The sequence below is a fragment of the Apostichopus japonicus genome, chromosome 17 (assembly GCF_037975245.1).
Source record: "Apostichopus japonicus isolate 1M-3 chromosome 17, ASM3797524v1, whole genome shotgun sequence".
Lineage (NCBI taxonomy): Eukaryota > Metazoa > Echinodermata > Holothuroidea > Aspidochirotida > Stichopodidae > Apostichopus > Apostichopus japonicus.
Window position 1 is genome coordinate 34,457,321 of NC_092577.1, and position 14,913 is coordinate 34,472,233.

The following is a 14,913-nucleotide window of genomic DNA, read 5'->3' on the forward strand; positions in this document are numbered from 1 at the left end:
TGCCAGGGAAACACTCTCAAAAGCAGCTAAATTGGTTTCTTGAATATCAAAGCTTGTTTATTTGAGGGAAGACTGTTAGGCCTGCTAATTATTAACTTAAAGGGTCATACAAGAATAATATCAGGAACAAAACACACATAATTTGACAACATTTGGAATGTTTGTACGGTAGTATAAAATTTGAAACCAACATAATTGTAAGAGTGATACTGAAATCATTTCACTGTTTTAGACAATAAAAATATGAAGATAGAAAGAACTCTTAAGCCCCTACTGTTCCTTAAGACTTATTATACTCCACCCTTAAAGGATGTGAAGACTCGCTCACAAAGAAACGTCTCTTGCCGGTAATCTGACCTAGTTTCGAATGAGGTGTAACGGAAGTGTTAGACACCCCCTTGATCCCAGAAAATACACACACAGCTTAAGCTTGCTACCGTCGGTAATTGGACACTAGTGTACAGTCAATACATACAGCTACGGTCAATACTACGGAACGCGAAAAGGGCAAAATTATTTCGTTGTCTAAACTAAGTTTGTTGTTGTCTAAACTAAAGTTGTTGCTGCTGTTTTACCATGCTGTTGCTCAAACTCACGTTAATGTCTTAACTTCCGTTGTCTAAACATACGTCGTTGCTATCGGCGCTGTTCAAAATTGCTCAACCGCGTAATGTAAACCAGAATGCAAAATGCATTGAGGTTTCGATGACTTCAGTACACTAGAAAGTTCTGCTTGTTAGTATAAGCAGAACTAGCCCTTACTATAGAAATGTCCCGAACCACCATTTTGATACAATAACACTATGGAATGATAAACACAGGTCTCTTGGCTAAGATCATCTGTAGTATCTGTTCCCTTTAGAGGGGAATGGTGATACACACCCGACGATGATCACACAGTCACAGTCCCGATGCAAGGGGACTGGGGTTGAGAGCGGATCAGTCGTTCGGTAGTTTGGTTTTCGTGCCCAGGTTCTTTCCTGGGCGACTTTTTCTTAAAAATGATAAACACAGGTCAGTCTACTGTACGTGGCTATACACACCTCCACCAAAAACAATAGGGGTCCTGGAGGTACAAGTCCATTTGGAGTCACCAGACGCACAATTGTGGAAACCTTGTTTAGTATAAGCTACCTTATCACCCACCGCCAGCCTATCAGATAACATGTGCGTTACAGCTCATACGAATAGGAGGCTGCACGGTAAACAACTTTTGATATGTTATAGGCTATGCATGTATACGCTGTGAATGTCGGAAATCAAGTAAAACGAGTGTGTAGACAAAGAACCAGCATAAAAATACTGCACTTTTAAACTGATTTCATTGAGCCCCATCAACCGTGTGTAGAGATAATCCGGGAATGTCGGAAATCAAGTGAAACGAGTGTCGAGCCAAAAGCCAGCATAAAATACTGCACTTAAAATTTATTTATTTAAACCATTAAATGATATCTGGATATATTGTGAATGTCGGCAATCAAGTGAAACGAGTGACAGTAATATTACTAGAGACAAAATTTTTCGTCCCGATCGAACACCAATTGCGTTTATTATATGACCTATACTTTTACTAGTGTCGTTGTAAAGATGCGATCTTATCACTGCCTGTACTTTGTGAATGCTCTACACAATATATATGGCGGATGCCATCCAGTTCTCTAGCTTCGCTGTTTTACAGGGGCGGCCGCCCGACCTTCATTTCACCTGCCCTGCCACTCTTTCCTCCTCGCCAACTCCGTATATAGTACCTCTATGCTTTGACCTGCAGCGATTTCACCAGCAACCCCAACTCTTCAAATATCCCCGCACATGTAGTGTGCATATTTCGCTAAATTCCACGCAGTTTGTATTAGGCCTGTTCGAACTTCGGAGTTTCAACTGCACATGCGCATATCCTGAAAATTTGTGGAGAAAATATTATATCACCGTACCTACAACACATAGCTCTAGTCAAAACTCGAGTGATTCTTGGATGATTCGTTTCTTGCATAACATGTTAGCGGTCTTTTTGGTCTAAAAATTCTTAACAATGCCGAGCGAGGTTTGCGTATATTCCATTTACCCCACAATCCCTTTCGCAAATCGAAACTCCGAACTGGATTGGTGTTACGAATGAACTTGCTTGGCGGGTTAAGTAAACTAGTTCTGTGAGTGTATTGCCTACGTACTTCAATATTGTGCCCTTCGTGTTACTCACGAAGCACAGACTACATCCAACCATAGAGCAACTGATCCAACATTTACCCTGGATGCTTTGCAGTATTTGGAAACAACCAGCTCCACGAAAATTATAGTATTTAAATAACATTTTAACGCAATGTCGATTAAGTATCTCAAACTTTAATGACTACTTTTGACGATGTATAGATACAGTAGTTTATACACACGAATGTTGCACCAAGAATCATGACTTGAAGCACGTGGTCAAAGGGACCGCGAAAATTTACGCAAGTTTGCAACCGTCGAAGAAATGACTGTGGTATGAATGCACATTTTACATTATCAACTCTCAATACGGGGAGAACAAAACATACTGTGAGATGAAAAGTTATTTTCAGTATCAGAGATGTTGTGATAGCTTCCCGCAAAATTCATAGATTGTCTCAACTCATATCTTTCTGTGATAAAACCATTATTCAAATATTACGTTAACAATATCGTTACCAGCGTCCTCAGAGTTGTAGCAACTATCATGTAAATATCGTTAACAACGTGATTTAGTTCGACAAATCAGGTTGTTAACGATATTTATATGGCTGTTGCTACAAATCAGGACGTTAACGATTTTCTTTCCCTTATCGCGTTCCATAGTTAAACCATCAAACTTTGCGTACATTGAGCACTGAAGATGCAAGCATGTTTGCAGACAATGGGTAAGGGACTATTAGCCAAACAAATCGCAGCGGGAAATTTGAGAAAATATCATCGGCTGTATTTAGCATGAAAATCTCTGTAATAGAAATGTTGTTAGCTCTGCACGGAAGCAACTTGCGGTTGATTGTTATAATTTTTTGAAAAGAAAGAATGATGTTCGATCACAATGTGTTACAACAACGGAACTTTAGATAGCAACGAAGGTGTAGACATCAACGTGAGTTTTGACATTAACGTAAGTTTAGACATCAACGAAAAACAGCAACATGGTAAAATAACATCAACATTAGTTTAGACAGCAACAAACTTACAGTAGTTTGGACAACAAAATAATGTTGCCCTTTTCGCGTTCCATACAATACCTAGCAAAAGTACTCACCCTCTTACCAACCCCCAATCCCCTCCCAAAATAAAACACGTCCCACTGGACTTTATCAGGTGTTTTGCATGTACAATGGTCAGTTTCTTGGACCCATCATCAGGACCAAACTGCTACTGAATGGGTCATTCAAAGCGATGCTAACCTTCAATATACGATACCAACTGGATGGGTTTCTATGCAACGTTTAATCCTCAGTGATATGTCAGGGCATTTTATCTCATATCCTCTTCATTATACTCCCTTTTAACGGAATGCAGTGACGAAATGTCACGTTATTCATTAATTTTGTTATTCAAGGTCTTCATAATTAACCAAAACTGGTATTTATTTAACTATTTTTCATTTTATTTCATTTTTGTTTTATAAACAGAGTCTAAAGTAGACGTATTCAAGAACCAACTCATTGAAACCTACAAAAGACTTTGTTATGGGAACACTCAATCTGACACGGAAGACCATAATTTCGACGCAGTACCGATGACGTCACTTCCGTCTCTTACACTCTGCACTGACCCATCTCATGATGGTCGCAAAATGTCACGACATTTTATTTTCGAGCAACGTCAACCCGAGCAGCCGAACGTCTTATTAATTGGCCAATCAGGGTCGGGCAAGACTACCGTCTGCTACAGATTGCTTCATGATTGGCTGACGAGAAATGAAGATTCATCTATCAGTGACTTTGATCTCGTCGTCTACACGTCACTCAGTCACGTGAGCATTACAGATTCTCTTGTAGATAGCATACGCCATAATTTGCTCTCTGCAGACACAGATTTAACCGATGGTGATATTGACGGTATTCTTAAGTCTCACGTGGATAGTCTGCTACTGATTTTCGACAGCCTTGATGACATCAATTTGACCGACTTGGACCTAACTGACCACTCAACCACGCTCACGATTGGCAAGCTCCTCACCAGTGATCAGTTACCCCTGGTAACTAAGCTTATTACGTCATCGTCATCAGCTGTCGATGATCTTTTCCACGGTCTCGACGTACACATTGCTGGATTGGATAATGCACAAATGAGGGACTATGTCGCAGGCTATTTCCTCAATGAACCAATGATAGGAGCGAACATATTGCATCACATCACTAAGAGCGTAGTGACGTCAGATTTCTGTCGATTGCCTCTCTTACTGCGCATGGTCTGTGACATTGCCAAGAGACCAAATTCGATCAACATCGCTGAAGTCATGCATATGCATGTCTTTTATTCCTTCGTCATTCAAAACGAGTTTGGGAAATATTGCGAAGAGCACGGCGCAGATTCTGCGTATTTCGTTCAGTTTTCGCGATTACTGGGTCATCTGGCACTAGAAATGTTGCTCAAAAATCAAAGTGTCGACTTTCAAGAAAAGAGAATTCTAACCGCCGATGAGAGAGCCATGATCGGGCTTGGATTAAAAGCAGGATTCGTGAAACAGGTAGAAGTTGTGTCACGTGGCCTCGATGGATCAGTTACTCGCGTGACATTCATTCGTTTCAAGTATATGGTAATCCAACAATTCTTTGCAGCTGCGCGCCTCGCAGAGATCGCTGATGAATGTCCCGAACGCTTTGAGACAATTCTAGACAACATCACCAAAGTGCCATCGCTTCACTACCTGATGTTATTTCTCTGTGGTAATAGCGCCCCCTGCTGCAGGGCGATCTTGAAACGAGTTCATAAGCAAGAAGAATTTCGTCTCTTGATGTCGGAGTATCTGTATGAATACCAAGAAGCTAATGACGAATGCTCTCAGATATTGTCCGTTCTTCGGTGGCTCAACACCAATATTTGTTTTCGTGGTGAACACTCACAATACCAACAACGTGCAACGTTTTCCCTGGTGCAAAGAATGAAGAATGCTAAGGTAAGAAGCTTTACACACTCATGAAGCCGTATATATTGTCATTAAAAAAGAAAAGAAAAATAACGGAGAAATCTTGAGAATAATTGAGATGTTTATGGTTAGACAAATCATTACATGATCACAATTGAAATATTGCGTCACATTATTTAACAGATTATTGATGATTGATTTTTTACCAATAACAATTAATATCATGTTACCAAAAATAGACGAAAATGTTGTTTAAATACGAGATCATTATTCAAAATTCAACAAAAAGCCACGCGGAAGCTCTGAGGGTTTCGTTGCTACGGATTTAGACAAGTCTGACATTTTTCCCGCCACTTTACTCCAAAACGTAATTAGACATTTACGGCTGCACTGTTGTCCGCATGGACGCTTTGAAGTATTTACTTTTACACATGTGTGATAATATTTAAGACATGAGACTCTTTGAACATTGAAATAAAGTTCACCTAATTCTTATACGCAAATCAGGCATATTCTCTGTGTTGAAAAAGTACTTTAATTAAAGCGTCGATATTTGGTATTACAGCCATGGTGGTGATCCATCAATGTTAAACACCCGGATGCGTTTGGCGTATAATATTTCTCTTCAGCAACTAAGTACATTGGCATAATTTCGGACTGTTGAATTTTTAGTGTAAAAACAGAGGCTAGACAAAACAGTACGAAATGGCAGTACGTTAATTTCAACAAACCTAATTAACCATATACTACGAAAACTGACTGAAATTACAAATGTGGCAGGCCAAAACTGTAGGAATTGTCTACTATGGATATGAATAGGGGTTATATAGGTTTTATTTGAAAATTACTGAGGTTGAGTGGAAGTTTGGCAATGGTAATGAAGGGTGGGGGGGGGGGGAGACACTAAATTCTCCAGGACAGAAATGGTTAGCTGTATTCGAAATATATCATATCAAATGGCGATGGGGTAGGACTGACTATACGTTTTACCCACGGTAAGCATTTAATGTGTAATATAAATATTATGCAAATACTTCAGGATATATCATTAATAAAACAGTTTAGGATTCTTTGTCTTTTGCGGTAATGGCCAAAATACATTTCCAATGTTCTTAATATTGTGTTAACATTTGAACCAACAAAAACGTTGTACAATTTGTCCAGGAACTCAGTGGCTGCAAGAATGCTGCGCTGTCCCTGGCTATAAAGACTAGCTAAAGCAATTTTCTCCTTGCACAAATAAAACGCTTGAAATTTTAGGAGTGGGAATAATACTATTTCTTCGGAATCATGACTTTCCAGAGTGGGTATAAAGTGTTACCCACAGTGGGTATAAAGTGGTACTGTGTATTGGCATTGTCAATACACTTCTTTTGAACTGGTGAACGATGGTGTGGAATCAGAACCCACTTTCTCTCGTCTTATTACTATTTTTGTTTCTCAAATAATCTTGATATTTGGAATTAAACTTATTTTGAAACTATTTCTTTCATAAATAGATCAATATTTCAAGCGTCCATCTGAATGATGTGACGTCATCACTGTGCCTTGAACTGATGAAGGTCGGCGCCCCCATTCTGTCGTTGACCATCAGTGACGTAGCTCTGACATTGTTCCGGGATCTCCCAGCATGCCCTTCACTGAGAAAACTCCAAATCTCTGAAGTCGATGTGAACGATGAAGACTTACTTCAAGTCTTCAAGTGGGTCGCTAAGCAACCGAAGCTGATCTGTCTCGTGTAAGTTACATTAGGGCTATAGTATATGTCGAATACATAACATTGTATTACTTAATCTATACGCCCCTCCCCCCCCCCCATCTAGACACGGGTTTCCAACCCACTTGCTCTTACCAGCCCTTACCCTTCCCCATCCCCATCCCTCACATTAAATGTCCGAGGGAATAAAGTTTTAGACCATGCAACCAAAGAAAACAGAGAGATAAATGTATTAACCATTTCATGTGCTATTCTTTGCGTAAGACATCGCGTATATGACGTCACAATTTTGTAAGCTAAACGCCCGTTGGCGGTAATGGAAGGAGCCTTCTATTGTGTTATAGGAAGCCAGTTTTAAGGAACATATTGTGTTATAGGAAGTCAGTTTTAAGCCTATGTATAGGAATACAGTAATATGTATATAGATTTCCAGAACTTGGACAATGTTATATTGTTCTGCAACCACCACAGTGTCGAAGTGTCTGACAGGAATTCTCTGCACAGTGTGTGTGGGGGGGGGGGGGGGGAGGGTGTCAAAAGGAGGTGCGGAAAGTGTAACAGCTTGACAAACAAAATTCTACGCTATATAGCAAACATTTATTAAATTTTGAAATCAGTTCTATATTTTCCATATCAGTTATCTCTAAACAGCGCCATCTTCCGTTCTGTTTTTTAAAATAATTGGGCCTAAATGATACACAGACATACACACACACACACAGACAGATTGTGAAAAAGCGATTGTAATAAGAATTAGGTACAAACTAAATAATACAAATTTCTTATCAAATGTGAGTATAGATTGCGTTTCTATAATTATTTGGGGCATTTTCCTTTAAGAATATAGCCTTAGAGATAACGAGATGAGGGCACGACTACAATATTTTAAAATTAACATTTAACCTATTTAATTATATTATTCCATGTTTAAGCAGTTTAGGTATATTTCCATCATTTATGCACGTTCTGTTCAACCTCGTTTAAAATTACTAGATTTGATGAATCTACAAAAAATGTTTCCCGTATACAGTAATAAAAGATCTATTTCATTAAATAAGTAGAACTAACGTAAAAAAACATCTTAATACACGGCCATATATAAGCTACATATAAAATATAACTTAATTAAGGCAGAATTTTAAGTTTGGTATGTCATTGCTTAAGCACAATATTTAGTGCTAGTCATGTTTCTTATAGCTATTTAGCTTTTCAAAAGATATCTCTGGAACGCTCCTTTAAAACATAAATTGATGACGACATCGACTCCTAAGTGTAGGCATTTTGTTAATGCTAATCCATTGTTTTTTAAAATTCTAACAATTCAACCGAAACATGTTCTTCAAAAATTAGAAACAAGACCATCTGTCCTTGATAAATTTGTAATGTAATGTTAACATTTCATTGTGTACTTTCTACGTTAACATGTCATTTAGATGAGGCCATGAAAGTCGAGTCTGTATTTTAATATATATTTTTTATATTGCATCTGAGGAATTAATCTAATGGTTTATAGTCCAGTCGTTTAAATAGCTGAACCTCAGCTGTTTAAAGGGGCATTTATCAAAAATAAAAAGTGTTATAGCGATACAACCTGAACTGAAAGCAGTGTAATTTTTAAGGGTCTAAAATATATCAATATTATGCCTTAATCCGTCCTTTAACTGCCCGTGACGTATCGTATGTATTATGTGCGCACATTCTTAGTTACTATTCGTAGTGATTTGGTTTCAAATATTCTTTCACCTAACTTCTTCGCCATACGCGTAGCTCATATATGGGACGTTTATAATATGCAATAATGTGTTGTACTCTCTTAACGCGCATAATTTTCGCCATGATGTCCTTGCTTGGTACAAAATGACGCCAAAACAATCTCTTGTGCTTTGTCCAAAACGACAATTAAGAATAAGTTTATTATTATATTAACCATCGCAAATAATTTCTCCTTTTTTTTCTGTCTCCTTTTTTTTTGGCCTTCTTTTTCCTTTGTCTGTCTCACTCTGTCTTCTACTCCGACGGTTTATGGATGAATATGGAAAACGCCAAATTAGATTCCAGGGGAGTTTGTTTCCTGGGAGACCGTCAACCCATTTTATCAGTCAATTGAGCGAAATTGCCAACTTAACCAAATGCAAAGGTAAAAAAGCAGTGATAATGTACCGAGGCTTAAACAAGTGTATGTGTGTATGTATGTATGAATTGTAATAATTTATATATATATAAATATATATATATATATACATATAAATATATATACGTATAAATATATATATATATTTACATATAAATATATATATATTTATATATATATATGCTCGTGTACTTAAACTTGTGAAGTTTGTACATGTGATGATAACACATATGTCAGTCGTCCGCATGAGGGTGGGGGGGGGGGGCAAAGCCTGGCTTCGAGCCAAAAAGCCATTAATCTATATGGTGGGGATATTAAATTAAACCGATAATAAATCTCTTATCCAGAATGGTCACACAGTTGTACCACACATAATTATCTGCATATGGATCGTTTTAGATTGAGGAGGATTTTCATTTAAGTGTTCACATCATCAAGTTTCAAGTCTTACAAAATCTTGCGGCTTTTTTTTTTCATGTTTAATTCAGTGTTCAAAGAAGAAGATGGCGACAGTCTTTCTATATACAGTCAACTTAACAGTGAGACTTATCAATGGCATTTTGTAAGTTATATCTTCTTTCTTATCCAATTTTGTTCTCGCTTTAAAAAAAAATGTTTTTTACAATTTTTCCTTACATTTTTGTTTCATTAAATTTTAGATTATCCTTTTACGCAATGGTGATGATGCGAAAGCCTTTGTTTGGGTTTTCTTATCAAGTGAAGATGATTTATGCAGTAAATAATATTCCTAAAACAAGCTGTATAAGTAATGAAGTTTAAATTAAGAGAGAACTGTCTCTTGGTTTACTCAATTGCTATTAGGGTTTATAAGTAATTCTCGGTACGCAATTGATAAAATTGGCGACAAGGAACTAAAAATACATCCTATCATATCGAATGTATATTGCAGCTGTACCAGATGTTCCCGGTATCTGAAGTTATAATAAGTTAACACCTGCTGGTGACGACAGAAGTTTCTCATTTCTATTAGACGCCATCTTTACTGGTACATAGAGTTGCACACTTTATCAACGATGTTGTTAAGTACATAGATATAGTGTAGCATTATCTACGTAGAGAATATACACTATAATCCATCCTGGTAGTCGTAGAAGTTAAAATCACAAGAGAGAAAAAACGAGAGCGAAATTTGTGAAAAAAATTGCTTACCGTCTGCCACGGAAGGTCTGAACCGGTCGGGTAATCGGGCAGTGCCCGATGGTCCAGGGGGTAACCTAGCTCTTAATCGAATCTGCAGATTGAGTACGTTTGCCGACAAGTTATTGCAACACTGTAGGCATCGTATATGAAAGATATATAGGCTGTGCTAAAGCTCAACACTTTGTGTTTGGAATGGGCTAAAGACCCACTCCCCCTCCCGTCATCACTATGAATTTTGACTACTGGTGTTGCTGCTGATGGAAGGGGCCCAAATAATGATCGGGTTGTGCCCGGGGGAATATATCTACTGCAGTGCGTCCCCCGTTTACTTCCAAAAGCCTGTGTCAGTAAATACGGAAGAGTTAGAGGGCCTGACGATTCGATCTTGGCAGGATCTTTTCAAACTAAATAGAAAACGAATGAAAGGAAAAACAGACGTTAAATAAACAGATCAGACAGACAAATTTATAGTTAGAAGTGAACGTTTAATAATGGATAGTATTCCAACAAAAGCAATCGGCAGAACTTTGGTATAACAATTTAAAACATATTATGAAAAGGGGAGGATGTGTTGGCCCTTAATTTCGCTTTGTCTAATCAAAAATATTATTTTCGTCAGTTTTTCATTGTAGATCTAAATGTAGGTAAAAACACAGATTATTCAACTTATTTCTGTACTCTACATTCTTACTTCATTTTATCTGTTTATAAAGTTCCATTTTATAATTTTCAGTTTTCTATTTATTTCTGTTGAGTGCGTATGACTTAAGAAAAATAAAACCAATTAAACTTCATTTTTCTTGGAATCCCTTCCAAGTCGGTTTCTGCTTTCAATCCAATGAGACTCGAGCTGTGATCTCTATGGAAGGTAAACCGTCTGTACTGTGACTTTTGAATGGCACCCCAGCAAAAAGGTCACCGTGTGTAACAAAATGGCATCCCAACCGTTACTTTTTATTAAAAGCCGACCTGTAAGCTCCTCTTATCTGAATGTTTTACAAAGTCTCCATTTTCTTTAATGATCTGATTTCGTTTTTCTCTTCTAGACGTCTGCACTAGATTTTTGCAAATATCAGTTCGAGAATGGACTCGTAAGTATAAAACCCCTTTTCACAATAGGATGGTCCATCTTGTCCAACGGGCGCAACCATGTATATCCCGGGAGGCGGGGTGAGGAGGGGAGTTGGGGAGGAGGTGGGGCGAGAAGGGGGAGGTTGTGACTCCCAGAATAAAGATCATCTAAGGCTCCTGTAAACGTTGTATACAACCTTTAAGATACCGTATCGTGCGTTATTAAAAAATAATATAAAATGTTGCAAAATGCTTGCAAACTTCACTTTTACTATGCTTTATTCACGTACTACGGTACCAATAACACACTTTATGAAGTAGCCTACAAATACTATTTATTGTCACACGTGTTTTACACACACAAAATAGCCTACTTAATGCCTATTTCATACCGCGGTACTAGGGTGTCCATAGCTACATACACTTCATAATAATTCAAGAAAATATCCCACCTGCAAGCAGCGTTTTTGAATCCCTTATTTTTTCATAACACAAATAATGACAGACGCACTCGTTATTTTTACTTCAAGACTTTAAAAATCTATATTTTTATGGCATTATTTCGTCATCGTTTATCTTTGTCCGTAGATGCACGAAATGGAGTTACGGCGGCGAACTAAACAACCCAATCTGGTGAACATCTGCTTTACTTTTTCTCTCTTCGCTATGAATATTTTTCTTCATTTTCATCGATTTTGTTTTATTTTTATTTATATATAGATCTAAATTTGGGTCACCGTGGTTGTGCTTTGTATTCGTGCGGTTTACCTCTTGAGTCCAAATACCTTTAGAAGGGAGAAAATTAACATTTCGTCTCACCTGTCGAAGATATTATTTTCGTCTGTGAGAAATTTAGAAATAAAATTTCTGTTTGTTTTACCCACTGATTGTAAATTGTTATCAAGTGCAAAATTTGGGCTTATTTATTTAGAACGAGAAATGTAAACTTAGAATGGGCAAAGGTTAAATCGTCCAAAAGATTTCAAAAGGAAGAGTCTAGTCTCCATGGTGACTGGTGAAGAGGTTACTATATACATTACAGGACTATACTTATATAGTGTACCATGACTTTGCATATTAATGTTGGTTAGTCATTATCCAGCTAAATAGACTGATTTAGGTATTGTTGGTTATTGTCGTAGTCTGTATTATTACTTTGATAATATCTATAATATCTGGAATAGTAAATTTAGAGAGATATTCCAGTATCTGAAGTTAATTGCTTTATAAAAAAAAGCTGGATATTTTCTCCATATTTTAGGTCAAAACTACATCTTCGTAGCAAATTGTATTTCGAACGATATGACTTTGCCCAAATTTTTGTAGTTACAACATGAATGCACATGGCAACAGCAGAGTGAAGGATGACGTCACGGCAATTCAGCTGAAAATATGTTTTAGTTTTTCATTTTATATTTATTTGACTCACTTATTCATAGAGGAACATAATATTGCTACAAAACAGTTACATTGTGATGAATTCAAATTACAGTAAACAAGCAGCTATAAGCAAAACACTCCAAATGTATGTTTCAAGGATAAGTCAACAAGATTAAATATGCAACGAATCCAATATAAAGCACACTACCTATCATATATATGTGTAAAATTACAACATAGTTTCCCTACCTGATCAATCGATAATACATCATATGCCTAAAAACATTATTGCTGAAGAACTGAACTTTTATGACATCACTCTCCTTATGTGAATTAATTCTGTTTATTGTTTTGGTGAAATCCTTTAAGCATTTTTAGTTTTTTTGGTAATAATATCTTATGTAACTTTGCAGATAAGTGAGAAGTATTTAGATGCTAACTGTATCCCTCATACCAACTGTGATGATTCCTTCGTCGTGCCTGAAATAGTGGTGAGTTCATATCCAAGATTTGGTTAATCGAAAATAATATAATAAGACACCTGTTAGTAGGGAAACTTAGTCGGGAAGGTTTTTTTTCTTGGGTGGGGGGGGGGGTTGGGGAGAGGCGGATTTTCAACTTTTTAATTTCAGTTCTAAATATGTCTGTGGTTCAGAAAGCAAAGTATAATGAGTGTCTGTGGTTGGCAAAGGAATGAGAATTTGCTTTGCAAAGGGTGAATGGGGGGGGGGGGGGGAAGTTAAGTGATTTCTACTGAGAACTTCTAATAGCAAACGTGTATCATTGTAATGAAATGATGAACCTACCTCGGCGACGGTGTGGAAATTTCTCACCTCCTTTTCCTTCCATTTCCGTTTGTTGTGTTTGTATTGATGCTGATGTTGATAATGATGGTGATGCTGACACTGATGGTAGTTTTGATGTTGACACTGATGGTGTTCTTGATGTTGACACTGATGGTGTTCTTGATGTTGACACTGATGGTAATATTGACGTTGGCACTGATGGTAATGTTGATGTTGACACCGATAGTGTTGTTCATGTTGATGTTGGCACTGGTGGTGATGTTGATGTTGGCACTGATGGTAGTGATTAAATTGACATCGATGGTGTTGTTCATGTTGATGTTGACACTGATGGTGATGTAGATGTTGGTGTTGACATTGATGTGATTTTGACACTGGATGCTGGCGTTGATGTTGATGTTGACACTGACGGTATGTTGAAGGAGAGTTTTACGCTTACGTTAACAATGACGTTGTCATTGTTGTTGATATACACTTCATATTGATGTTAAAGGTGTCGTTGATACTCATATTCATGCTCCGTCATTTTTTATGAGAAAATCCATTATTATATTCTAGCTTCCTTTTCTTCGTTTCCAAAGCTCGAAGATTTAGACGGAGAATGTGAAGAAGAAGCACAAGAGACTGGTAACGAAACTCAGGTGATTAAATCTATTTTAAAGTCATCCACCCCACCCTACCGCACCCACCCCCATGGACTTAATTGGGGCTGGAATGCGGGATTCCAGTCCTAATTAAGTCCATCAAAACATAAGGCGGTCAAGGGACTGTCTCACGGCATTGAAGTAGGTTGTAAAAAGACAAGTTACGTTGCAATTGTTTGATACGGGAGAATGCGTCTAAATGCGTGACCTACCTGGGGAAGGGTAGGGGGAGGGGAGGGGAGGGGAGGGGACGGGAAGGGGGAAAGATGACAGTCTGAAGTTCTCTGTTCATGATACTGCATGTTTTCCATCATGTTTACTTTTCTCTATGTTTTTTCTCAGTGGACGGAAGATCATGAAAGTTTGTTAGCAGCGCAACAATCTCTCCACGCAGGCAAGGTGAGGCCATCCTTCCACTTTGCTATATGTGGTTGAGTAAAAATTGTCTACAAAGTCAGTAATATTTATGACCAGTAGCGGTGTGGTCAGGTGTAAAATTCAACAAGCATCTCAAAAATTCTTCCTCGACGTCTTTTCAAACACTGGGGTGTGCTATTTCTTTTATTAAAAGGATTTTCTGGTGTCTGGAGTTGATTGCTTAGATAAAATAAATACTGGAAATTTTCTGAATCTTTCGGCAAAAGGCCACATCCTCATAGCTTTTGTATCGCGAATATTTTGATTTTGGTGATATTTTGTTAACGCATCTGGCAACACCAGAATGGATGATGTCATCAGGGCACTTCAACTGAAATTGTCTTTGTTTGACTTCATAATTTATCAACCATTTATCCACAGAAGAGGTTTTCGGCAGGTACGGGTCCTACTTTTGATAAATGAAATAAACTCCGAATTTATACATTCGTGTGAGGAGACAGTGAAAAATCTAACAATAATTGGCTAATTATATAGTAATT

General features: G+C 37.6%; 1 protein-coding gene across 1 annotated transcript in view; it reads left to right on the forward strand.

The window, feature by feature from the left end:
• The window catches only part of LOC139984856 (uncharacterized), a 32,647-nt gene that overhangs the window by 1,161 nt on the left and 16,573 nt on the right, over window positions 1–14,913 (forward strand). Inside the window, exons 2-10 of the mRNA XM_071998956.1 lie at window positions 3,627–5,116; window positions 6,586–6,824; window positions 8,855–8,940; window positions 9,423–9,496; window positions 11,142–11,186; window positions 11,755–11,799; window positions 12,960–13,037; window positions 13,934–13,993; window positions 14,339–14,395. Coding sequence (XP_071855057.1) covers window positions 3,627–5,116; window positions 6,586–6,824; window positions 8,855–8,940; window positions 9,423–9,496; window positions 11,142–11,186; window positions 11,755–11,799; window positions 12,960–13,037; window positions 13,934–13,993; window positions 14,339–14,395 — 2,174 coding nt within the window. The remainder of the gene's footprint in view (window positions 1–3,626; window positions 5,117–6,585; window positions 6,825–8,854; window positions 8,941–9,422; window positions 9,497–11,141; window positions 11,187–11,754; window positions 11,800–12,959; window positions 13,038–13,933; window positions 13,994–14,338; window positions 14,396–14,913) is intronic.